Source organism: Plectrocnemia conspersa, unplaced genomic scaffold (assembly GCF_051122295.1).
Source record: "Plectrocnemia conspersa isolate PC_06_02 unplaced genomic scaffold, ASM5112229v1 ptg000003l, whole genome shotgun sequence".
NCBI classification, from domain to species: Eukaryota; Metazoa; Arthropoda; class Insecta; order Trichoptera; family Polycentropodidae; genus Plectrocnemia; species Plectrocnemia conspersa.
In genome coordinates this window covers 21635886-21663518 of record NW_028277167.1, presented here as the reverse complement: position 1 = coordinate 21663518, position 27633 = coordinate 21635886, and the positions used below count along the sequence as shown (strand labels likewise).

The 27633-nt window shown below is 30.0% G+C and overlaps 1 protein-coding gene across 1 annotated transcript in view; it reads left to right on the top strand.

The window, feature by feature from the left end:
- LOC148236946 (serine protease inhibitor dipetalogastin-like) overlaps positions 1 to 27633 on the top strand; it is a 36420-nt gene that overhangs the window by 4310 nt on the left and 4477 nt on the right. Inside the window, exons 3-5 of the mRNA XM_088182098.1 lie at positions 4377 to 4532; positions 8242 to 8379; positions 23109 to 23276. Coding sequence (XP_088038224.1) covers positions 4377 to 4532; positions 8242 to 8379; positions 23109 to 23276 — 462 coding nt within the window. The remainder of the gene's footprint in view (positions 1 to 4376; positions 4533 to 8241; positions 8380 to 23108; positions 23277 to 27633) is intronic.

Sequence of the window (27633 nt, the reverse complement as noted above, 5' to 3'; positions counted from 1 at the left end):
CTAAACGCAGGTGGGAAAGTACCTGCGTTTTTTAAGTTATTATGCAAAATTTTATGTATATTGCTTAATACATATTTTTATTATAAATTAATTGGCATAGTCAATTGAGAATTTCAAAATAAGTTGAGAAACCGGTTCAGGATAAAGTGGTGAGAGGCTGCATTAGTTAGTCATTGTACTTAGCGATCTGCGAAACGTAACTATTCAGAAATCAAAATCAGTAGCCAGTATTTGACAAAAACTTTCGCTGAATAAGTCCGTCATATTACTCACCATTTATGGTATTTTTAAAAATGTCATTCATTTGATTCATTTGGCTAATCATAATCTAGCTGTCAGAGCGTTTATTTGATATAAGGAAAAGTTATTCAGTTATTTTTTAATTATTAAACGTGCAACAATGTTTAAACCACGTTCAATTTGTGTAATTACTATAAATACGCGATGTTTTCGTAGCATTGTTTACGTCTGTATAATCCAGTCTAAAGTTTGGACGTCTTAGATCAACTAGCATTAACGTGAAGAGGGAAGCGGCCGTTTTTTCGACTGAAGCTTGGTATGAGTGGTGCAAGTTCTTGCCGGAAGTGAATGATGTGCGCTATATATGCGCTTATATACGATTAGTAGATAGAGAAGGTTTCTTTGCGCTGGCTCATCTCGACGTGAGCACAAATAGCGAATATTTGGGGATTAATAAGATATGTTTACTTCTGCCGATTTTCTTATAAGAATACTTGCGGAGTTTTAACATGTGGAAATTCGGCAACACTGTAAGCGCATCCACATGCTGTTCGTCTTGACAATGTAATATTAATATTTTGTGTTTCTAAATGCTGTAGTTATTAAATTTGGTATGCTAATTCCTCATGATCTCCGAATGACACGTACAATTGCACTTTTCGGCGCTTTGGTTTATTGCGCTTTTAACGCGTGAGCGCGATAATTGTTTTCTAATGTTCAATTTGTATTTTCAATAAGTGCTCTGTTACTTTCCGGGTGGTTCCGACAGTACATATTTTCACTATTTCCATAATGCATTCACTACTTAGCTCAAAATACATTTTTAACACTGACTACACAGTTGAAGTAACTTGATAAATGAAAAATCAAGTTTTGATATAAAACGTTGGTTAAAACTCTTGTTTATAAATCACAGTTAGTAAGAACCATTCTCCAAAAGCATTTCATTGGTGAGCATTCGCCGAATAAGTTAATCATACTTTTTAAAAGAACTTCATTGTTTTACTTATATCTAGGTTTGTTTTGAGAATGTTAGATTGTATTACTATATTATAAATAATTAATATATATTTTATTCAAGAGTAATAAATTTTAATTTATTACTTTTTCTATGCTAGTTATAATACAAATAACGTTACTTTATAAATATTATATGTAAAGATTAAAGCATAGTTCCCGTTAAATCTTGAACACCAAAATGTTAATAATGAATTTCTCTCACGTTACTTCACAATTAATTATCATGTTATTTTTTGCTTAACGAAACTCTCATTATAAATCGCTCGGCGCTCACAATAAATAATTCGTGTAAAAAAATCACATATCCTCGTTGGTGTTTGTTACCATCGAACAATTAAAAATTAAGTATAACATATTAATCATTGTTAACATGGCAGCGCGTCTTGTTAATTAACATTTTCCGAAACGCAACTTTTGCAGTCGATTCGGCGTGGGCGAGTTAACCTTTTACGGACAAAAACTATTTTGTACGTTTCTGAAAATATATGCGTGTACAAACACTGATATTTATTTTTAATATTAAATTAATGGTTTCTTTACTATGTTTTTTTTTAAAATGGTGTTTGGTTAGGTGAACCTTTCATAAGTCACCAATGTCATTGTGTTTTGAATTTGTCATATCATGACAAATTTAGTCTAGAAGAGTACTAGTTAAATATAAATAATATGTCCATAACTAAAACACAACACAACTACCAAATATAAAACAAAGGCACATATATAAAATAACTCGATCTATAAAGTGTGATGTAATTTCTGTATAAAAGTATTTATTATCCCTCAGTTGTTCTCATTATCTGCGGGAACTGAGAAAGTCGTGGATGATCGTATTTAGCATTATGGAAATGCTGTTTTTAGCCTAATGTTTGCAATTTGGTTGTAAAGCCTGAGCTAATACGTTATCGTGGTGCAATATTTTTGAGTTATTTTCCCACAATTCTGGTCCTTTTTTCAAATTTACTCACGCAAACAGGTTAAAACTGCAAGATAATATTTCTTATTGATGGAATGATCAAAGAAAACAGTATTGAGAATCTTTATATTTGATCTAACTTGACGTGCTTTTTAGTCTTGGCTCTTCAGGGCGCTTAAAAATAAAATAGTACTACGGAGGGTAGATCCCACTCATTCAACCCTTAAAAGCTGGATGCCGCCCATTGGGTTGGACTCGTAGGGCAAACGGATTAACGTTGAAAACTTTCTCTGTACAGTAAATTCTTAATCATGATGTTTTTGTTGAAAATGTAACAGTTTTGAAACAAATTTAGCTGCTACTCGTTTCATGCGCAAAATTTTAAGCAAAATTGTTTTGAAGTTGCTGAGAGACGGTATTGACAATCCGTCAATGCTCAGCGACTTTCAGCTGTGAGCCTTAGAGTACAATAGAGAGTGGCAATCGCGTCCCTTTTTCTTGTCTGTTGCGGTCTGGATGCTTCAAACCATCCAGCTTACAACTAATTTCGGAGATAGCTATGAGGGGCTAGAAAAGATATGAGGGATGTATCTATTTTATGTGTGCACCATAATTGTTTTTTTTAATATTTATTGCTATAATTCTTGTTTCTATAATAGTCATAATGACACATTGGAAAAACCAGTCAAATTACGATGCTCAGATTTGTAATGAAAAATAAAATAAAATGTTCCAATTATATCTCATGTATCAAAACTTTTATATATATTTTTATAGATCACAGCTTCACATTTTTCTGGACATACAACACAAAAATAGGATTTTTTCCTTCTTTTCTAATACTAAAATAATCGACCAAAAATCTATATGACGTATTTTTAATAATAATAGTAATTAAAAATAGCAAAAGTGGGGTACTTACGTCCCCCGCTTCGCTCATGTTGGGTTAAATTCAATTTCAAAAATATAATTCAAACTGTTTTTAGCGTGTATTGCACTTATTAATCGAAAAAATATTTTTAAAATGTAAAAAATGTGTGTTTTAAAAAACATATAAGTTAAGTTCAATAAATTTCAAATGAAACTGTTCGTAATAATATCTTGGTTAAAGCCGGTCAGTAATGCAGCTCATATTAACTTAAATAATGACAATACCAAAACTGATTTATTTATAGTTATGTTATAATTGTATTTATTATCATAATAATTATTTTAAGACACTGAAATAGTTATATCTTCGTATCGAACCAATTTAATAAATTACTATTAAAATTCACATTGCCAAAAATATATTCAGAACAATTTCTTAATAAATAAAGAAGGTCAATTGCATTAGACAAACATATCACGTTCTTCAATTCACAAAAATGTACTTTCATATCATCGTAAACATAGCGGTATCATAGACTCGACAGATCAAAGCATATTATACATAAATATGTACCATTAGATGCCAGTGTTGTTCAATCAATATAATATATTAATTAATCAACATTTAAATATAAAAATATAAATTTTTACTGCCATTTTAATTGACAACAATTAAATTTACAACTATTTATGAGTAAATGTTCATAAACTTTCATGTAAAAAGGTCAGCTAATAATTATAACTGCACAATAACTTTCTTATAAATGATCAGTAACTTTATGAAAAACAATTAATGAGACAAATTATTTTTTAAAAACCGATTATTATTACTAAAACAACATTTAATATAAAAAACTGAATTTATCGATCAATTAATGTGATACTGTTAAACTTCTGAGCAAAATAAATCGAAATTACCGACTCAATAAATGCAGATATTTTTGCATCTGACTCAAAAGAAAATATTTATTATAGACGTCACATTTAATTATATATATGATGTATGTGATATATGATCTTTTAAAACTTTAGCAAATTTATGCACATGATTTACAAAAAAATCCACGCAAAAACAACTCGATTATTAAGTGCATTTTTTTGCCATAAAATCATTAAATAATTCACATCGTGGACGTGCATTTAAATTAATAATTTTAATCTGTAATTCAAGAGAAAGTTTCGCATATTGTACACACCAATTTAACAATTAATATAATAGCACGTTGCTTTGACGTTGCGACCGCAAAAGGTTAACGTTCGCGTATCGCGTGCTTCTTCTCCAGCCGGATCATTAACGCGATTAACCTTTTCAATTGATTTATTTTTTCGGCAGGTATCCAAGTGAAACACCACGGGCCGTGTCAGGAAGAAAACTTACCTTCAGCGTGTGTTACCCAGTTAATCTACAAACCTGTGTGCGGCAATGACAATCGCACCTATGCGAACATCGAAGCGTTGAACTGCAAAAATGCTATGCTGCCTGACTATCGTAAGTTGACTTAAGTTATTATTAGCTAATATATATAAAAATCGTCCATACTATGATGAAAATCATCAGCATAGTATATAAAAATCTATATTTGGATTTGTGCCTTGGTATGCTGGTTAAACACAACAATAAAACATCACTCGTTTGATAATAGATGTATAGAGCATCAAGTTACTAAAGGGATTCTAAAATTATGATAGTTTTTAGTTTAGAATTATGGCATTTACCCAATTAACATAATCAAGTATTGAAAAGTCTGTAATAGGGGTTAAATTTTATACTAACTGCATAGTCTTACAGGATTTCACTTCCCATTTCTATAAAATCCTTCAACATTTGATCATATACAATTTTTTTTGTTAGCGTTTACTCTAAAACTAATCAAAGGTTTTTCTTCAAATTTCATATTTAGTTGATTAGATAAATATATTGCCAATTTGGTATCACAGAATCGCTCCTAAAAATGCAGTGTTATACGATAATACAAATTATTAGTCAGCATAACCCAATAGAAAATATATTTATAATAAGATATGTTAGATTGAAATATATTGGTTTTTCCCTTATACATGATCTCGCATTTGCTATATTAGAAAAGGTTAGATCGGAATAATATGTTTTACCTAAAATATGACAAATCGATATCACCATTAATCATACGACATTTTTACATAAGCTCTATAATTAAGTTCAATTTTTTTATATTATAAAACTATTCAATGATCTTTTCTTCTAATTATATAATATCACATAGCAACGTTTCATCATATATTTTTTATTGTTGAATTGCCACATACATGTGATAATAAAATATACATTTTTCTCTAAAAACAATTTTGTGACTTATTCATTGTCATGGCTAAGATAACGTTGCTTAAAACATCTCAGGCGCGTACTGTGAGATACATTCCCTTTCGCTTGCTCGCGTGTCAGGTGACGAGAGTCAGTGAGAAGAAGTGGGCGTGCGGAACGCATGTAACGCACGACCTCATCTCTCACCTACGTGAGCGAAAGGGAACGTATCTCACCGTACGCGCCCGATATAGACTAATGGTATAAGTAGATGAAAGATTTGTTTGCATGTGGTTAAAGACACGTAACTTTTTTTAAGCAATTTGCGTTTTTAAATATATGCTAAAATTATAATTTTTTTAAAGGTTTTTTATAGCTCATTTCGAGATTTTATCATAAAAGCTTTCGAAAGAAATGTATTTTTTTAAGCTCACTTTAATTTTGCACGCCCAAAGTGTACCATTTTTTAAGCTTTTGTTTACGGAAGCTGATGGGAGCTAAAAATATCATCTCAGACATTTTTATATTTTATCGTCATGGTTTTTGCCTGGTAAAAGATTCTGAATTTTACAAATATTTAACTAATGACAGCATTGTCTGGCTTTTTTGATTATATAATTTATCTTTAATTTCCCGTTGAAATTTCAAGCATATATTTTCCAATTGTTCTAGCAACAATTTTAAGGACCCTCCGGCTGTCAATAATAATCGTGAGACAATTGTTAATAACAGCTGTTGCTACTTTATAAAAACAATATAAAAAAACTTTTTTGCATTACCGAAAAAAAACAATAACCCTAAATCGTTTTGCATTCTACCGATTCCCATGCGTAATTTATTTTTATCGGAGCGGGTTTTTAGATCACTAGAGAAAATATAAAGTTACCGGCCGGTTAGAGTAATAGAAAATATCATTCAAATACTTTAGATCTTCTGAGAAAGAATGCATATTTTCAAACATCTGGCACGAACACCTTCGGAAAGGTTTATAATCTGAGTGTCTTCTTTTATTACTTAAGCAAAAATAAGGCGAGTTCGAGTGTTAAGAATTTGTGAACAATTTTTTGTCATTCCCAGTATGAATATTAGGCACGAACCCGCCTTTACTTATGCAGCGTTATAAAGATTGCAGTGGTTGTAAACATTTTAAAAATATTCTTACAAATTTAATTCTATATATAAAAATGATTTTTTACAAAATTAGTTTTATATAATAAAAAATTCTCGATTTGCCATTAAAACACTAGCTACCATGCTAAGGCTATGATTCAGAAAAAAGGTACAAACTTCAAATGTATAAATCTATTATAAGACCATCATATATTTATGAGATACATGGGATCTGTTTCTGGCGGAAAAGAACGAAAATTTTGAGAAAGATATTTGCCACACAAGTTGGGTTGTGACTTTGAAATTTAAAATTGATAAATAAGGAAACTATCAACAGAATATGTAGGTACTGAATACTACGGCAGATTACTTCAAAAACAACTTTCTACACAAGAAATTTAAAAAAATGGATTTTGCAATTGAAGAGACTAAGGGGTAGATTATTAAAAAAAAGTGGACAGACCATGCTGCAGATAATTGAAGCAATGTAATACAAGGTGGCAATTGGAGGTTGTTACACAAAGAACAGGATTGAGTGGAAAGCTTTTGTGTAGGAGGCCTAGCCTCATCCTGGGACGTAGCGCCAAATATGAGAAAAACTAAACTGTTCTCATGAAAACGAGATGAAAAATACCTGAATATTATCATATGTATTGTCTGGATGTATTATAACATATAATAGTAAGCAGTCTCATATACTATGTACACATAGCAGTCATTAAAGGATAAATAAAAACATTTCATCTTTATTGTCTAGAAACTATAAAAATATATTATAGTCGTCGAGTCATTTGGTCATAATATACATATTCAGAAACGTCATCGAATGTCTGATTTTATTCACATATGATTCACTACATAGTTACTACCTTTGGCGATTATGATTTAATTAGAAATGCTTCAACAATGGTAGTTTATGAGTTAAACATAACGCAATTATGACTAACGCATATTCACTCTTGTTTAGCGCTAACAAAACAACCCACTCGACATTCTGATCATTTTCCGACCCAGATTTGAGCAAACTATCCGATGAATGCCTATGAGTCGTCAGATATATTAGATATTTTCATTATCTTGTGACGTGCGAGATTTTCTCGAGAGGTACTCGAACTTACGCGTGTCGATCGAGTTCAGGGAAATACTACTTTCAATGCCATATAAGTAACTGGAGAAGCTGAATGAAATCAATATGTAGTTGCAAATATGAAAAGGTTATTTTTATATGAAATACTATAGATTTATTTGGAGTGACGTAGTGAGACAGTTTACAGTAATTTACAAAAATATATCTGAAATCTATGATGTAAACAAAGTTTGTATGTCTCACTAAAACGTGAACGAAACCTTAGCGACATTTTTTTAATCTCAACGTAAGTTATTTTTTGTAATAGCATTTCCAAAGAATGCATAAAGATGAAACATTGTATTTTAATGTAAGCATAACTCATAATCATTAGCATTATCTACAAAATTGATTATTTCTAGGTACTTTGAATCGATAACGTTACACGCTCAATTTTTCATGATTGTTTGTATGTCTTGCTTCCATGACTCACTTTCCTTATTCCGAGACATCGCTCACATATTCGGAATGCGTTTATTTGAGTCTGATAACGAAGATATGCCGTCGGTGATACCATGACCGTGTGTCATCTTTACCAACTGTACCAAACTCTACATACGAGTTAATCTCGACCATCTGTACTTCTCATTCTTCTTGTGAATGAACGAGGCCGCGGTATGCGGTCGGCGTTATCTTAGCGAGATCATGACACGATGGCTGATCGATCACCCTTTGTTTCAGACGTCAGGGTTGCCAAAGAGGGACAGTGCACTACGGAGGCGTGCCCTTGCAGAGGAGAGCTGGATAAGGTGTGTGCGTCCAACGGCATCACATACAGGAACGTGGGGGAAGTCAGATGTCTGAAGAAGTGGCATCAACGTAAGTTTTTTTATATTCTTAAATAATAAAATATTACATTTCCCTTTATAATTCCAAGCAATGAGTTATTTTGTTCGCCCTTGTCTCTTGATAATTTAGCGTTCTGTTTATGAATCCAGATGATTGCGGTTTGCATAGTGTTTCCGATAAATTTGACTGGTGTGCCAGAAAAAAATTAAAACTTAGGGACTACTCTTTATGAATAAAACGTTTATTTCAATATGATAATTAGTTTTACAAACATACTTTTGGGTCTTGAGGCCGAATGGGTGTGACTTTGCAATCAAACTAGACACCGGAAAATTTGGTAACAATTTTATTTTAAACATATATAAAATACCACATATGTATATATTATTGTCTGATTTTTTTTACCCTCTGCCAGTCTGCTCCTCTATAACAAAGCGTCACATTTTGTATATTGCTGGTTCGAGACATTGCATCGCTATTGGAAGCACTCACGAAATATGTTTACGCTTTAAAAGTTAAACTTCCAGATGTCCGCTTCGGCGATCGTTAATAGGGAGTTAAAATAACAATAGTCCTTTTGCACCAGGTAGAACGCATTGTCTTTCGGGCATTTTTTTCACACAAAAAGGTAGTTTTTCGGAACTCATGGTTCATTGCGAGTGATTAACTAGTCAGGACTGATATGGTAATAAGTGCTCCGTAAAATATTAATGCAAATGTAAAGTCCCCAGATCCGTTTTTAATTGTTAGACCTTACTTTTAAGACAAGTAGGTATTTTTTTCTTTTGTTCGAAATGAACATTAAAATGACATTTAAATTGATTATGAACTAAAAAAACTTATAATTTAATTTGTTGCCAATAAAAATAGCAGCAAGAATATAATTTAATCATAAATCATAATTTATAATAATAATGGAAGGTTAGTATAAATAACGATTAAATTTTTTGAGATTCTCATTCCTTAAAAATATTTTGCAGAAAATTTATTTAAATTAATAAATTCAATATTTCAAAAAAATAGTTTTTATATTGAGCAGCACTGGCATAGTACATATTTATGTACAATATGCTTTGATCTGTCGAGTCTATGAAACCGCTATGTTTATGATGATACGGAAGTAAATTTTTGTGAATTTAAGAATATGATTGTTTGATTGACAATTGACCTTCTTTGTGTTAATGTAATATAAAATATCATGAAATACATGTCGTAAATTAATTTTATAGAAATGAAGTTTATTTATGGTTATTGAAATTTATTTGTAAATCTTCATTAGAACTATTCTAGCGTTTCATTTTAAATAATGTTTTGAATCCGATCGACATAAATTAGTGCTAAATTTATAAATGATGCATAAGACATATACAAGATAACTGGTTTTATGTAATCTAAATGTGTATAATTTTATATCAAATTAATTGAACGACTGCATAATTTTTACGAGCGAATCCGATTCGCGGTTATGTATTTAATGACCAGTTTACATAAACAAACCGATCCGTATAACCAAACACATGTCTGAATCGACGGACATACATTTCATAAAAATAAATATTTCTTTGGACAAATCCTTGTCAATATATAAATATTTTAGTTGGCCTGTGTCAATGTTTAAAATTGCGTTTTACTTGTTTTTAGATTCGCAGACACCAAAAATAAATAAATTATGTAAAAGAAAAAACTACCGAGCGACAATGTAATGTGATAATTCGTTGTAATTTATAATGATAAAGTTATATTTGCTAAATAGTCATAGAGCAAACATAATTTTTTAACTTGGATCAGGCATAGTGGCATAGTTTTATTGTTTGCCGAATATCATGAGATAATGTATGGTAATAAACATTGTGCTGATAGAAAACGTCATTGTTAGTAAAATTAATTAAATAACAATGATTATTCAATTGAATAATACCATATAATTAATTAAACCTACACATTAAGACATGGTGGATATTTATGTTGTAACATTGAAGAGCTGTTGTGAAATCATCAATCAAATAAATCGCGTAAGCTTAATTAAATTATGATGACCATGCTGATATAATATAAGTATATGTCTTATAGATATAGATGATTAATTCATTAGTTATGGGAGCATTAAATACATATTAACTTATGATTCATAGTATTATTTAAAATATTTAAAAAATATTTATATGCTATTATTTATTATGTATGCTATGCACCTTTGTTTATTTTCCAAATTAGCCCATACTTTTTGACTCGCCACTTAGGCGCCGATCACAAATTGCGTAAAATTTGGCGACGGTTTTTTAGTTTTAACAAATATTCTAGGAAATAATTGACGTCATATTGGCACAGTTTTGTGTACAAAGTACGCGAGAAGAGCTTATTAATTAGCAAATTTTTTTTATAGAATTAATTGTTTTGATTAGCTATAAAACAAACCAGTTATTGAGTTTGTAATTTGTATATTATATACATCTAATAAATGGAACCAATTTCTGCATAACTGACTTAAATTATAAATCATATAAATTTGAGGATCTCAATTTGCCACCAATTTTCTGTTGTTATTTTACGTGTCATCGATTATACTTGGCGACTCTTCACAGCTTCCAAGCTTAGAGTTATGAGGAGGGTTTAAGGTCTTTTAATTAAAATTACCAGATACTTACAGGTTTATTGATTAATTTTACAAACACGTCATAAAATAAGTTGGTATCTCTACGAGCTCTCTAATGAATATCGATATTATCAGTGTCCTCAGAGACCGTTTAGTACAGATGTTATATGACAAAATATATTCTCCCCTATTTATAACATTATGTAATTAAAATGTGTGAAAATATTGGAAAACATAATTTCTTTGTCTTTACATTTAAAAAATCTCTTTCAATTAATCAAAAAAAATATTATTTAATATATTTTGCCTATCTATTATGGGACGAAGTTAATTCTTTAATGCACATTCTTGAGATGTACAAATGTACATATGTATATGAATAGCATTTTTTAAATTGCTAGTTTAAATCTATTAATATAATTGTATTTATAATTTTAAATCTGGAATTTATAAGAACGAAGTTTTTTTCTCGTTGGGCCTAAAACAAACGATTTTTTGATATTTAGTAATGTAATATCTATGTAGCTTTATCGGTTCATAAATTAAGTCAATACTATAAATCATAATTTTAAATATTTTATTTATCTTTATGTTTGTCAGGATCACCCGTAATCGTTGCGACGAAATTCGGATTTTTATGATTAATTGATTGATTTGTGTCCTTTGGATTCTATTAGAATGTAGCTTTTTTATCACTGGCCTAAAACAAATAATTGTATTTTTTTTTAATTTTCTGTTGTAACCTGACAGACGTAAACCCAATGCGTTACAACGGGGTTAATATGTACCAACTGATGCGTTGTTAAAATACTTTTTATCCGTTGTAACTTGATAAACGTAAGCCCAATGCGTTACAACGGGGTAAATATGTACCGAATGGTTAGTCAATCAGACATAATGAATACCTAAATATGAGGATATTCTTTAACGGTTTAAAATCCTTGGCATTAAATAAGCTGTCTTCAAAAAAAATGTAAAGCTCGGGGCAAAATGGGAATCATTGTGATGCATTTCCTCACCGAACAGGTACTAAGCTTTCCATAGAATAGTGACGTTAGCAAATTTACTGATTTTAAAATCACCGTAACGCAGATACAGTCTTAATTAGACAATAATAAATAGTCTGATTCCGCTCCAAATCATCGCATTGGCCAGACGATCAAAAATTTGGACAAGGCTTTGGACTTGAAATAAATCGAGAAGCTTGAGAAAGCAGCTGCTATACTCCGATATTTTACATGGTCCAACTAAGCAGACCTGAATCCCAAGAATTCAACGTGAACTTTAAAATAAACTGACTATTTGATATTTGAAATTGTACTATCAAATTCAAAATTATTTATATTTAAAAACTTATTATTTTTACACATAAGCGTGAGTACAGTTAGGGATCCTTACATGTTTCACCATAAATGGTGGAACTATGATAACTAGCACAGAGTAACTTTAGGTTCATTTTTGTTTTTGGAATTAATTGTAGTTTTTGCAATAACTTTTTGCAATAAAAGTAATTTTAATTTTAGACTTGGTTGTTTTTATTTGCTGTGTTAAATTTTATCATCTAAAAAAAACATATGTCTGTTTGCTAGTCTTGTCACAAGAACTCCTACCAAACGGTAGCGAGCAGTAGCGACGTGACATTTGCACACGTCATTTTGGCTATCATTTCTAGGTCAACTGTGCCTTTTTTAATCTTCAATTTTTAAATTGTAAGTTAAGCTGAACAGTGACGTTCTGACGACCGTTTATGTGCTACTGCAATACGTGCCAATTAAACCGCTAAAGAAACAACAGTGATATAGTTTCGTCAATTCTGCTCTATAATGCCTAAAGCCTTCTTCGTTTTATTTATTTACTTTTTGACCAGTTTGCCATTAGATCAGATATTTCATTAAATTATGACCGTGTTCTCTTCAATGGCTTTCCGCACATTAGGCATGTGCACGTAAATCATCGTGTGTTGACTTTTGCGAGATAAGCTGCGTGAAATATTATTAGCGTGTTGGGAAAATTACGTACACAATATTGTGGCACTACATATTATCCCGTGGAAGACGTGAAAAGCTCCGAGCGAAACGCGGGCACGAATTCAGGCCGTTAGTCGTACTATTATAACGGCAGATCATGCAAATCGCCGGTCCAGAGGTCGATGGGGAGTTGTGCAACGAGAAACAATGGGAGGTATTGGCCAATTCGGCGAATTTCAGAAATAGAGGTCTAGAGGTAAATAAGGCAGAGTAGGAGGATTTAATAGCTAGTATGATACATTCATATGAATTAGATAATAAGATACTACGTGGACACGAAATTCACCATTTCAAAAAGTACTAATATAAAATAATTCCTAATAGATAAAACATATTTTCTCTGATTTACAGACGTTGAATAATTGTCTGAAGTATTGATATACAATGCCGTTAGTGCCTTAAGATAACGTTTGTCATGTTACAACAATATTTATACACAAATATAACCATTCTTAAGATTTTTATATAATACATAAAAATCATCATAAGTTTTTAACGATTTTTAATGATCATTGTTATTCACAAAAAAATATTATTTAAATGTCTTAAGTAATATATAACGAAAGGAATTATATGACAGCATAATACTATTTGCTGTAGTAACACAATATCTACGGGTAATCCGATGAAACGATAACCATCGAGTGCTTAACGACGCAAGAACTGGAACCTTGGTGCTCAGTATCATGACTCGGATCAATCACGAGCGACGAATCAATTTGTAGGGCCCTTTATTATGTGCGCAATCAATTACGGATGTTTTAATAAATTGCCGATGTCTGACATGACCGTTGACATTAGCCAGACGCGGATTATTTACTTGGCGTTTAGATTGTGATCTTCAACACGGATGCTTACGTAAAATTTATGGGAATAATTCTGATTTAAAATATTGTTAAATTTCTATAACTAACTCAATCCTACTTTACACGAGCCCCTAAATATTTTAAATTATATAAAGTACAAAGCAAAATACACACTGATTACATCTGAATTTTAGTTAATGTATTTTTTAGATATCTTCGAATTTTGACTAAAATTCATTTCATCTCTAATAGATTTTTTTATAAATATGATACATCCGTATTTATAAAATATATATTTAATGTATTACAGTTCGCATTTAATTTATTCACAGCTACTTTGGACCTCTGGAAAATATTTTATATTTTTAAATAAGGAAAAGTAAAATTTTCAGTGTGCAAATCTTTACAAAAAATATGCACATTATTTTTACACAAAATTATAGTTTTTTATCTTAGTGATGCATGTAATATTATTAAGTTTAATTCTAGAACGTTTACTTTTTTACTGAATATGTTTTTCGTTTAGTTTGTTGATACCAATAAATATATAAACTAGCAATGACGGAGTGTAATTTTACACATAAATGTTTGTGACAAAAATCTTAAATTCCAGCGAAATAATATTAATAAAAAAAATATTACATATTTTGCCATCATGACTTGACAGGTTTTCCTATTGCGTCATGATGGCCTTTATAAAAACTATAATTATACTTTAAATAGATGAGCACCATCCCACATATTATTTTTCATGGCTATCGCCGAAAACAACCTTGTGCTTGGCAAGCTCATTTTGAAGCTGGATAGCTTATGCAAGAATAGCGCTCTCAAGTGCTAACGTTCTGACCGCAACGGTCAAGAATAAGGGATGCGATAGCGACTCTTTATGGCACTCGCAGTCGAAAGCCCCTTATCAAACTGCTTCATTGAGTAGACGCTACGCCAAAAAAGCAATAAATTGTATCCCAACACTCCTAGAAAAAGGTACTAGGATACAAATACGAATACGACTCTCTTTTAGTTGATTAAATACTAGTTTCGGTGTTCAACTCACATCAGAAGATTAAAACTTCCGAGTTTTGTATCATATTAAAATTTCGTGTTTAAATCACATCAAAATCAACCACTTTCGGGTTTTAAGGCCGAAGGGGTGAGACTTTGCAGTCAAAATTAGAGCTGATAATAAATTATTTGTATTAAGCATATGTACATATTTAAAATACCACATATATGTATTTATATCAAAATGTATGGTAGTGGAGTTTAAGTAGCTGGTCTTGAAAGGTCTGGAGTGTGTGAGTCTCTGGAACGTCTTTTTGCATCTGCCTCTATGTAACCATGTGTCATATATTTTATAGTACTGGTTCGAGATTATGAATCTATAGATTCATAAATTAGGATATTGGCAGGCCAATTGCATCGTTTCTTGGACACAACAATGAAATGTGTTTAGGCTTTACAAGTGAAAAACATTGTCTATCGCTCATCCTTTCCTAACAAAGAGTATTTTTTCCGGTTACGAAAGATTAACTCCTCGGAAGGAATTTGCTAATAGGTGGTCCGTGAAATATTTACAATTAATAATACATTTTTTTATTGTTAGGCTTTACTTATTTGTGTTTATTCGAAATGGTGGTTAGAATGAACTTTAAATTTATTGTACAGATATTTGGACCCTCATATTGTGCAGGGACATCATTAGGGTGGATGGGCATATGCCCCTGCTTGAATTTGACTAGAAAAATGCATGTCATTTAATGAAATACTAATTTTAATAAAATAAAAGTTTAAAAAAACGATCACTGACTGGCCAACTTTTGCTCAACCCCCCCCCCCCCCCCTGGAAAAAGCTGATATGATGTCCTTGCATTGGTGAAATTATATTTATAAAATTATATTTTTTATAACTACATTATAAATAAATAATGTACAAATTTGTTGTGATTTTAACACCGAAAATATCACATTTTATATAGAGTCATAGTATTTTCTAAAAATGTATAAAAATAATATATTTTTTACGAAAGTTAAATAAATATGAATATATAAATAAATACTGTATTTTGGCATAAAAATTGTATAAATTAATTTATATATACATACATATATATATAAAATTACTTAATAAGTAAAGCTGTAGAACTTATTAGCTTTTATTTACAATTTTTGTTTTTTATATATATATTTAATATCGAAAAAATCGGTTTTCTAGAGAATTTGCCTTGACTGCTTTGACAAAATATTCGTTTTTTTTTTATAAAATGTTTTGAAAAAATATTTAAAAGACTATGATAATAAATAATATAGTACATATTTAATTAATTTAAAGGTTAATCTTAGGATCTTAGTAAGAATTATTAATAAAAAAAAATAATCATTTAATCAAAAATTTTTTTTTTAAAATAAACTAAAGTTTAACTTTTAATACTAATGAAAAATTATTTTTATAATGAAATCTTATACTCAAAAATGGAATTAAAATTATTTCGAACTATTTTGTCAAGTCGTGAAGAATCAATGGTATTTCCAAAATAAAATCTATTTTTTTTTTATGAAAAACAGTCCAAATCAGCGTGTAATTTTACAAAAAATCTTGTTGTACACTGCAATTTTAATATTACTATGATGCTTGTTCAGCTCTATAGTAAAAAATATCTTATTTTAAATTGTTTAATTAGTAACATTTTATAAAATAAATGTAAAAATAATAAATTTGTTCCCTTCTAAACTTCTATAATATTCTAACTCTTACAAGCCAATATACGAGTGCTAAAAATATTAACATCATTCAAATTTTCATCAAAGCGACTTCGAAATACGTTTCTTTGTCCGTTACTAATTTTGTTGGCAAGCTAGCTCTAAAACTGATCAACGGTTTACACTCAAATTTTATATTTAGTGCTATGCACAAAGAAATTAATTTAGATTCAAGATATTCTGGCATAAATCGCGAAATTCTCTATTTTACATTTGCCAATTTGCTATCGCACAATCGCCCCAAAGATCATCGCAAGGTTATGGAGTAATGCATTATTATTTTAATTAAATCGATAATAAAATTTGTTTGTAACTAAAATTCCAGTCAGCATTATTCAATTGAAAACATAATTATATTGTCTTGCATCAACATGGAATGGGTTTTCCTTGGAATGTTTGCAAATCAACAGCATTACTCATGCGGTATTTTTTTTAAATTATCTTTATTGTATCAATAAGACTATTTTGTTTAATATTTAAATACATATAAATTAAAAAAAAATATATTTTTAATACAATAAACATATAACTCTCGACTTTAAAATATATTTTTGTTAGCATGTGTTTTGAATGCTCCACTCGTGTCACTGCGGCATAATATTGACCAAGAGAGAAGCATTCATCGCTTCAGTCAATACCTGTATAATTTAGCGACTGCCTTGTCACGACAAGGACAATCGAACGAGAATAACACAGTTGTGTTTTTGTACGTATGAGCATAATACATATCCTATAAAATTACCTTTAATTGAATGCTTCATTTAGATCACAAATGATTGAACTTTAAGCGATCCATTTAAAAGCACAAGTTGTTTATTGAAGTGGATTATTTTAATAAAAGAAAAAACGATTTTCAGTTTAATTGACATCGCCTACTATCATCGTCGATTAATAGCATAAAATTTAAATCAACTCGTTTAACCCGATATTGAAGCGCCAGGCGCCTGTTGGCATATCCACGCATACATAGTCATTAAAAAAGTACATATTTATACGAAACGTTGCCGTCGCCGACCTTGCTCAACGTGAAAGCAGTTGAACCATCACAAAATCTCGATCGAGGATCTACGTCACAATCTCGAAAAAGCTTTAGCATTTCTCTCATTCAGCATTGGCATTTATTAAAATTGAAACAAGGACTCTCAGTGCCTTAATTTATTTTAAATACCATAACTATATATTAATAAATAAAAATATTAATATTTAGGCATTGTACAACAGCATTTTCGCCACAGGGAAAAGATAAATAGATGTAGATGTAAAATTATTCTGCATCATTATTTTATCTATCGTCAATTTTATTTTGCAAAATTTATCAAGTTTTAATATTTTTGGCAACATAAGTACTTAGTTAAAAGTAATATATTTTACATATATGTTTTATGTATATTTTAGCATACTTTTATCTCTGCTGTTAAATTATGTAATAGCGACGTTTTAGAAGACAAGGATTGAGATAAAATTGATTGCATATGTAAACATAATAAAATAAGTTATTATGTATGCGAATATGTCATAATATTATATTGATGCAAATATTTTCATATATATATATAGCCTATTGTTACTTTATTGTCATTTTATATATGGAATAAGGACAAACGGGTATTAAAAAAGATACTTATTTCATTAATGTACTATACCAGAAATGTATTTTTTTATTAAAGCAGATAAATTATTACAATAGTATTTTTTCCAAGGCTTTTGCACCAATCTCTACAAGCTTTCTGACTACTCTCAAACGCGATTCGAAAACCTTCTAGTTAATTATGATAATCTGAACTCTGTAAAGTTTTGCTTGAATTGTTATTATTTTACTCATTCATAACAGTATTTTTAAATTGACCATCATTGTATGCTGTAAACTTATTTTAAATTTTGTACCTTGAGGACAAATTTAAAGTGTATAGGAAATAGGTCATCAGACCGACCGATTGTATAGGTTTTCTTCGTTTATCTGTAGACATGTCACGACTTCTCATACCCAACTCTTCAAAGACCGTTTGTCTTCCATAGCGTCACGTCAATAGCGTTCTGTCAAAGAGGTACTATCGCCAAAGGAGTGGTCTTTTCACAGCACTTCCTCTTCTACGATCCATTGTATTTGCCAACACATCTGTCTCACGACCAAACAATCTGCTCACCTCATCTGCTCAGGAATGCGAGTGTGACATTTTTTATATTCAACTATCTCAAGGCATTGCGATTCAGGTTGACCACCGAGTGTGCGGTGAACCCGCTTTGATTTCATCTATCTTCTATCCAGATAGATCTCTCTTCCTAGTATGAAATGGCGTTTGTAATGGTCGAGTGCCTACGGATCGATTTCCTGGAGAGTACTTTACTGATGTAACAAATCACTCTGGCGCCGATAAAGTATTACATATGAAAGCATTTAAAATCAAAGTAACTATTAACCCTATTAAAAAATCGGTAGATATTTAAGAGGATTATAAATTATAGCTACAACGATAGATAACATTTTTTCATGAATATGGAAATTGTGTTAAGTAGTACAATAAAGTGTTAAGTAGCAAATGCATTAATGGAAAAATAATATTTTTTTATTTATATTTATATATGGAAAATTGAGTCCAAGTACATTTTGTACAAATATGTTATCTTAGCCTCGTCCGTGTCTAAAGAATCTAATCATTTTCAAATATCAAGTTAAACTTTGAATTTCGGACGTCATAGATGGATCAGGCTTGACGTGAAGAGGGAAGCGGTTGCTTTCTAGACTTTCTTAGATTCTATCGATGGTTGCCCTAACTCCAATTAGTGTGACTTTGGGTAAAAACGTGTCTTAAGTCAGTATTATCAGGTGGATTTTTTTTTAAGTACTAATGAAAGCTAATATACATGTGCTACACATGCATTTGTATATGATTGATTTTTCGCTCGTCCACTCTCGATGAGAACGGCTAATTACGCATATTTGGGGATGTAAATAATTTGTTTATTTCCTACTGCTTTCTTATTAGAATATATCGATTGCAGGTCTTATCATTTTGCATTCCGTTTGGCAATGTATCACATTTTTGTTAGTTTGTAAAGATATCAAGCGGCCGATAGGGGATGCTTTTACCTTATCCACTCTAATATATTATTGTCGCTTACGAAATACGGTGTGTCGTATAAAGACTAACGCAGTTTTGTTTATTGCGCTTTTAACGCGTATTGCACCAATCTTTTTCTCACTGCTAATGCGTCCATTTCAATAAGGAGTATACATTTTAACTGGCTGATTATCGCTGGTGGTCCTTAAAATATATATTTTTTATTACGTATCACATAAGAAGATTGAGCATTTAAATTATCTTATTTTAGGCATAAATAAAATGCTATTTACTTAAAATTAAATACTGTTTTTTTTTTAATTATCTGCGCCAATATTTAGTATGTTTTAATTAAGAGGATAATGAGCATGATTTACTCCCAAAAATATTTTTTAAAACTTATAATTTCCTATGAAAGTACAAAAATACATCTGTATTTTTTATGACTCATAGATATGCTCTTTGTTTTTCTTATTTTTTTACTTACGTATGTCAATCCATACAAATGTATTTCTTATTACAAATCTAAATATGATGATTTTACAGGTTTCTCCAATGCGTCACGTTGGCTATGTTGCTCAATCAATCGTATATTTTTGTTAATAAAACTGCATAGCAACAATATTATGTTTTTATATAAATAATTTACATCGCAAATTTATATCTAGCTCGTTGTTGACATTTACGCGGTAGTAGTATTGTTAAATCGTCATTAAAATTACAGTTTCTAGTCTTATATTACACTCATATTATTTATTTTTTTCTTAATACACTTTATATTATTCAATTTTCGCACTCGTTATTATATATTGACTATACTTAAAGTTGAATTTAATTGTTACACTGAAGATATATTTTCAATTGTATAAATGCAATTGAATGCGCATTTTTATATTATTTCAATGCGCAAATCATTCATTTTATTGCCCACTACAAAAAATGTTATTGTATTGCACAAACAAATTCTTTTATGGAACAAAGTATTTATTTAAATGGACATATCTCTTAAAGTAAATCCCTGTTAAATCGCATTTTTTTTTTATTAGTATAAATATAAGTTGAACTAGCTCAGTTATAATGTATCAAAAAATACATTTATTATTTCACTGATCCATATAAGTGAAACTGATGATCTAGTATACGTACACTCGGAACATTATGGCTTTAACTTTGAACCAAAATTCGCTGGTGGCGTACAAAATTTAAGAACTGTCATTTAAAGACCACCGCATAATATTTTCGTTTCACTTCTGTAAAATGGCAGATGAGAGCAGCATATAATTTTACTACTTTTTTTGTTAAAAGTACTTAATCCGTAATGCTATAGAATGTTTCGCATTACATTGTAAGTAAATAGAGTAAAATAACGTATCTCTTTGTTCTGAATTTGAATAAGTTTGTAGCAGAAAACGTTTAACACTTCTAAATTTAAAAAAAGTTAGTTTTATAGCTGAAGAAATAAATAGTATTACAATTTCATAGCTAAGCGTACAGTGATGTTCGAAGGAATTTGAGTTAGAATCATATTACATAAAAGACAGTAAAATAATACAAAATGTTTACTCAAATTGACTGCAATAATGTATTTAAGTGGTAAATGTCAGAGTTGTAAAATATACACATACATATAATCTAGCTTCTAATTTATGACAATGAAGAATAAAGGAATATTTGTATCTGATATGACTGCAAAATACTGATAGTAAGCTGACTGCATAAAACTTCCTTTATCAGTCATTCATTTCTGATAATATATTTATAAAATAATACATAAAAATAATAAGGCATTACAGCTAATATCTTAAATTCTTTGTTATTATATTCAGTTTTTTACACTTACTCACTTCAGTCAGCGATTTCTACAATATATTATTGGTAGAACAAATATTTTTTCGAAATAAAAGAATGGTCATCCCTGCTGTATACTATATTTTTTGTTATTTGCTTAAAGCAACTTGATTGATCTCTCACATAAATCATAACAAAGCACTTGTTGCACTTGACACATAATATACAGAAATTCTTCTATTAACCGCGCTCCATCTAGGGTTGTCACTTTTCAAAAACTTGGCACAAACCTTGTAAATATTGCCTAAATAAATATTTTCTCAAATTTCAGATATTTAACAACTTTATATAGGTACTGTTGACAACCCCATTTCACACTACACTATAACAAAAATATCGATTACGACTATCAATCTGGTTGAAATATGACTACCACTAACCTTGATACATATACTAGAACAAATGATATAATTGTGCTCCATAATTCATAAACGCATTTATATACTGGAATGCAACGTGACGTCAAAAACATATGTAATGTATCTGTAAAGAGCTTTTAGATATTCGATCGTTCTGGTGCATCTTTATCAGTGCGGTTTGACTGATTTATTGCTCGCATTCGATGCGGTGTGCAGTTATATATGATGACACGATACCTCGTAGGTGACATGACATAACAGATGACACGATGGACGATGATCGAATCGTCAATGAGAAGCGGTGGCTGCTTTGTTCTATTATATATTTTACAAGGTAGTTTCCTTGCAATTGTCATTAAAGATGTTAATGGTTTCTGCAAAGTTGGATTTATGTACTTTGTGAGCTCTTGATTGCTTTTAATTAAGTACTTGATGATCTTCGATTGTCTTTCTTATTCATGATTCATAATAAAGCAATAGAATCAACAAATTTCATATACTTTATATTTTGATAAATTAAAAAAAATACTATTAGCTCATACAATGAAAATGTATGTATGTAATTAACTGTAGCTATTTCAAATATACTTACTTTAGAATTAAATACAAAAAGCTTTGTATGTTTGTACATTATAAGTAGTTTTGCTAATGTCCCGACCAAGGTTTTAAACAACTTCATAATTAAAGTATAACATATACATAATGTCCTTGTAGACTTGTCTGCGTCTAAAGAATCCAGTCGTCTGCAAAGATCGGGATTAATTCTGGATTTCGGTCCAGCTACTTCCTGCAAATAAATGTTAACAACCGTACTGAAAGTCTAGGAATCGGTGACATCTTTATAATTAATTATAAATTATTATTTTTACAAAAACAAACCATAATTATAGTTTAAAGTTAAGTAAAAGAGTTATTTAGAGGCTTTCCTCTAGATAATATACTTATTTATGAACATGAATTAACAACCTGTAAAAATATACACGCACCAGAAGACATACGTATAAATTAAGGACGTAAATTAGGGGGCGGATATTGGGCGTTCGGTCTAATTGGTCAAGATAAGCCCATTCACCATTTATCAAAATCAATTACAAACCAGGATAACTTAAGTCAAATCGGATCTTATAATAAGTAGATATTTTTGGTAAAATGACTTAGAAATGCTATTGCAGTTTTGAATCTGTTTTAAAAACAGGAATCATTTAATTACGATTAATACGTTTTTTATTTATTAAATTTGAAGATTATGTAATTAGATTGAAAATGATTAATTTAAATACTAATAATAATATTATTAATTTATTTTACAGAGCTAAGAGTACTGCATTACGGAGGCTGTACAATTCGAGAAGTGCGCAGAGCAATGGGGCGCAGGATCGCGTGCCACACATCTAAGAATCGCTTCGAATGGAACCCAGTCTGTGGACAGAACAACCTGACTTACGCCAACCCCTACGTATACATCTGTCACCGTCCTAGTAAGAATAATTCTCATCAATCTATGAATCTTCCTGTTTAATAATTTATCAAGTCTTATTAATCTAAATATTTCGTTATAAACTCATTCTAATACCTGCCTCCTTTGATTTGTTGACATATAAATCATAATAGCATCACCTGATAAGAATACACTTGTACTTTTGCCAATTAGCTCATCGATAGTGATTCGTATCAATGCAACTATGTCAAATAACTAGTTTGGTAGCATTGGACTTGACCTCTTAGCGATGGCCAACACCGGGTAATGATCCTAATACAAAACATTGCCTCCACAGTTGTAATGGAAAATAATCATCGTTAATTTTTATATAACGTAATATATGATATTTAAATGAAAAATTACATTTTTTTAAAATACGTTAATTTCAATAATATAAATTATTTTATTATTTAATGTGTAATTTACTGGTTTTATTAGCTACAATTTGATAAAAAAAAATAATATAAAATAAAACGTTTGTGGTTCGTATCGCATTTCAACTTTTTTTAGAATAGCAATAAAATAATCTATGAATTGATCTATCGAAAGAATCGGTAAAATCAATTTACGCCGACTACTAACTATGATTTCTGAACATAGCAGATACTACGTTTTCAGTATAATGCACTGCAAAGTCGAGTGATATTATTTGCCACACACTATTTTTTACATTGTTAGTTTATGTTATGAAGTGATTCAAAAACGTATTTGCGTCACGTAAATCGTCTCGTCGTCGTCATCTTTTTTCGACCATGATAAAGTTATTATTAAATGCAATCCAAGATTAGGCGAAATAAAAAAAACTTTAACTGGGATGAAAATACCCGTAATTGTCTAAACGAACAAAATTAGTCGCGAGTTAAATTATAAATATTTTAATAATAGTTTTAAAGTTGGTTCAATTTATTCATTAATTGTAGCGGTAGGTAATTACACACATAATAAGCCACTGCAGTAGTATTTTATTGACATTATAGTTAATAATCACACAGTTATTGCAAATAATACGAATGATTGCCGGACGAGGCCCCGCCGGCCGCTGCTTACCAGAGTGCCGCCTAACTTTGCAACCAAATAAATCGACTCCCCACAATTTTTTAATTATAAATATCTATAAATATAAAAATATATATTTTTTTTAATTTCTTAAGTAGTTATAAAGATGTATTAGCTCATAAATATTTAAATCGAACTATGGCATATGAATATGTTTAATATATATCAACTTTCTACTTATTCGTTATTTTTTTAACGAATACGAAACTAGTTTAAATTTTATTTTTAATCATATTTGCTAATCTAACTATTTCATTGTTAATAAATTTTGTATAATATGCGTTTAATATATTATTTACAAGCACGATAAAAAAAAGTTGCTTGTATGGAATTTTATCCTACGACTTTTCAATTGATATCTTATTTTCTACTTATATCATTATTGTATTGTATTTAAAAAAATACTCATAATAAGTCTGTAAATCTGAGAAAAATATTAAAATATCAATCGATATAATTATCAATTTGTAGATTGAATTTATTATAAAATTGGATTCTGAAACTCCGATTACTCGGAGCAAAATATCAACAATAAAATGTAGATTTTAGCCTTCAAATGATCTGAAACATTCCAGTAATTATCATGTTTTTTATCTATATTATGGTAAAGTACAAATGGTAAAAATCACAAAAGTACTTATCTGTATTTTTTTGTCAAAATACTAAATATTATATTAATTTGTGGAATAAGAGCAAGAGGTATTTTTAATTGTTTTGTGTGAAATAGAAGATAAAATATCCTATCAGAAAATGTTATGTAAATATAAATATTAAATATTCATAAGCAATTATATGGTTTCGAAACCAACTAGGTAGCTTTGCTACTAATTTATTAAAGCAATTTTTAACTAAATCCACTTATAGCATTCCTTATAAATTGCTAGAAAATGTCGAATCAATAAACTATTACGCATGTAACAAGTTTACTATTTGTAAAAATTATATTCCTAGCTGAAATCAGGGACGTCGTTGCAGCTTTTTCAAAGGGTGGGAAGTAAAATTTTGATTTCATTCAAATTCATAGTGTTTCATTAAGTGATATACTATGAATCTTAATATATAACAGTATTACGACAATAAGTGAAAATCTTAAATGCAGCTATTGGCTGTATGATATAAATGTAGTTTTTCTATTGTGATATTTTTTTCTCTCTGTTCTGAAAGTGACCCTGTTGTCTGCACAAAACTTTCATACAGCAATTCACAGAGTTTTCAATCATATCCGGTGAAAATCAATTGAAAATATTTTAAGTAATATATAATAGCCATTTTTTATAATGCATTTATTAAATGAATTTATGTAAGTTTAAAATCATTTATAAAATATTTATTATTCATTCGCGACTCACTTCATTCGTTACTCTAGGAGCTGGGTTTTTATGTAGACGCAGCTTAACATTAATCATTACTAATTTGAAATGCTATAATTACGTAAAAAAATATTTTATATTGTGATTTATGGAAAAATGTTTTGATTCTAATTATACTTATTTCAATTAATATTTAATTTAATTTTAAGTTGATTAAAAATCTTCCACATGAAACATAAAAATTTAATAACACTACTATTCCTATTTATTACAAGCAACTTGGGAAATAAATAAATATAACCTCATTACTGTCATTCAATTTCACGCCATTTAACCCACTCGCCGTCAATTAAACAACATTGACATATTCGGCGATCGTGCGGAACAAATTTGCTCCACCGAGCTCAAGATCACGAGATGCAGTCTTTTTTCGTCTTTGGCTATTTTCAGGAGTGACGTCCAAGCTATAACCATTGTCATCTCGTCACGATTGTGATCCGTGTTGTCCAAGTGCATCGATGAGCACTTGAAAGATTTGCACAATCAGTCTATATTGTTTGCGATGATCAAACGAAACGAAAATGTACTAAAAAAATCTGACTTGCAATTAAGATAACCGTCAGTCATTTTGGCGAGCTTCTGACGCTTGCAATAAAAGCTCTGTGTTTGCATTACACATACCAAATGTCGCTGTCATCGGTGTTCAAAAGAAGCTGCTCATTCTTGACACTGCAACTGTATCCCTAAGATAAGAACTGGATTCCAGAAATTTCTCATATATACATAGATAAGATCAGTCTTATATTAAGGTGGTCTTCAATTTATCTTTTAAAATTATGTAAATTAAATCTGAAATCGAATATTATTATCTCTTGAAGGTATCTCATTTAGCATTGATTTATTTTTAAATTCTATTGATCTGAGAGATATATTCATAATTATTTACAAGAATTTTGCTACAAATATACTCTTTAGCAATAGTTCTAATGAAATTTATTTTGTTTAGATAGTTTTTGATAAATTTGTTTACTATATATATATATATTGTAGTGCTTATATTATTATTATTAAAAAAATAATTATATTAGCCTGATTTGCAACTCTGATTATACACAAACTGTTCTTGCAATTAATTATCAATTCAATGTGGATAGTGATCATACAATTTACCATGTTAATTAAAATTGCACTGATAACACAATTTACGTTGGAGTTAACCTTTTAATATCTATCAATATAGAATGTTTATATTTATTATTAAATACCGTTAACTTTTACATAAGTAAATAGAAAACTATGTTTTAATTTATCATTGCTCATGCTATCCCCAGGTGCTGTTCGTGCCTTACACAAATTGCAAACTCTGACTGGCGCCTCAATAACTTTAATGTTGTTTAAACAACGCCGCAAAACCATATGCTAATTTTAATAATCAATGTTTGTGTACATTGAACGCTCATTATTACTACGCTAATTTACGAGTCGCACAAAATGAGCTGAATTATCGACAAAGATGCAAAATTATCGACGGGCGACATTGCATCGGCTCGTTATCTTCAAAGGACGGCCATTAATGGATTTTATTATCGACTGAATCAGAATTTTAATGGATTGTCTCAGTAGAATCTTCATTAAGAGATACCGCGTTTTTATTACAATATTATTAACGTAATTTATATATTAATTTTATATTTCGATGTACGAGAGGTATTCGAAAAATAAACATACAAGATTGGGGAAGATGAAAACGAATTTTAATCAGTTAAAAACACTATAGTTTCCACTGAGGTTCACGTAAAATGATAGAGACTAGGTCTTAACAGAGTATGTTTCTAATGGTCGTGTCAATCACTAATCTGGTTAATTGCGAAGTTCATTCATTTGCGAAAAGATAATCTGCTACGCACAACTAGATTAAAGATTGTAGAACGCTTCCTCAAAAGTATGATTTTCAATGTACAACAAGAAATTTATATACCAGTGCATGTC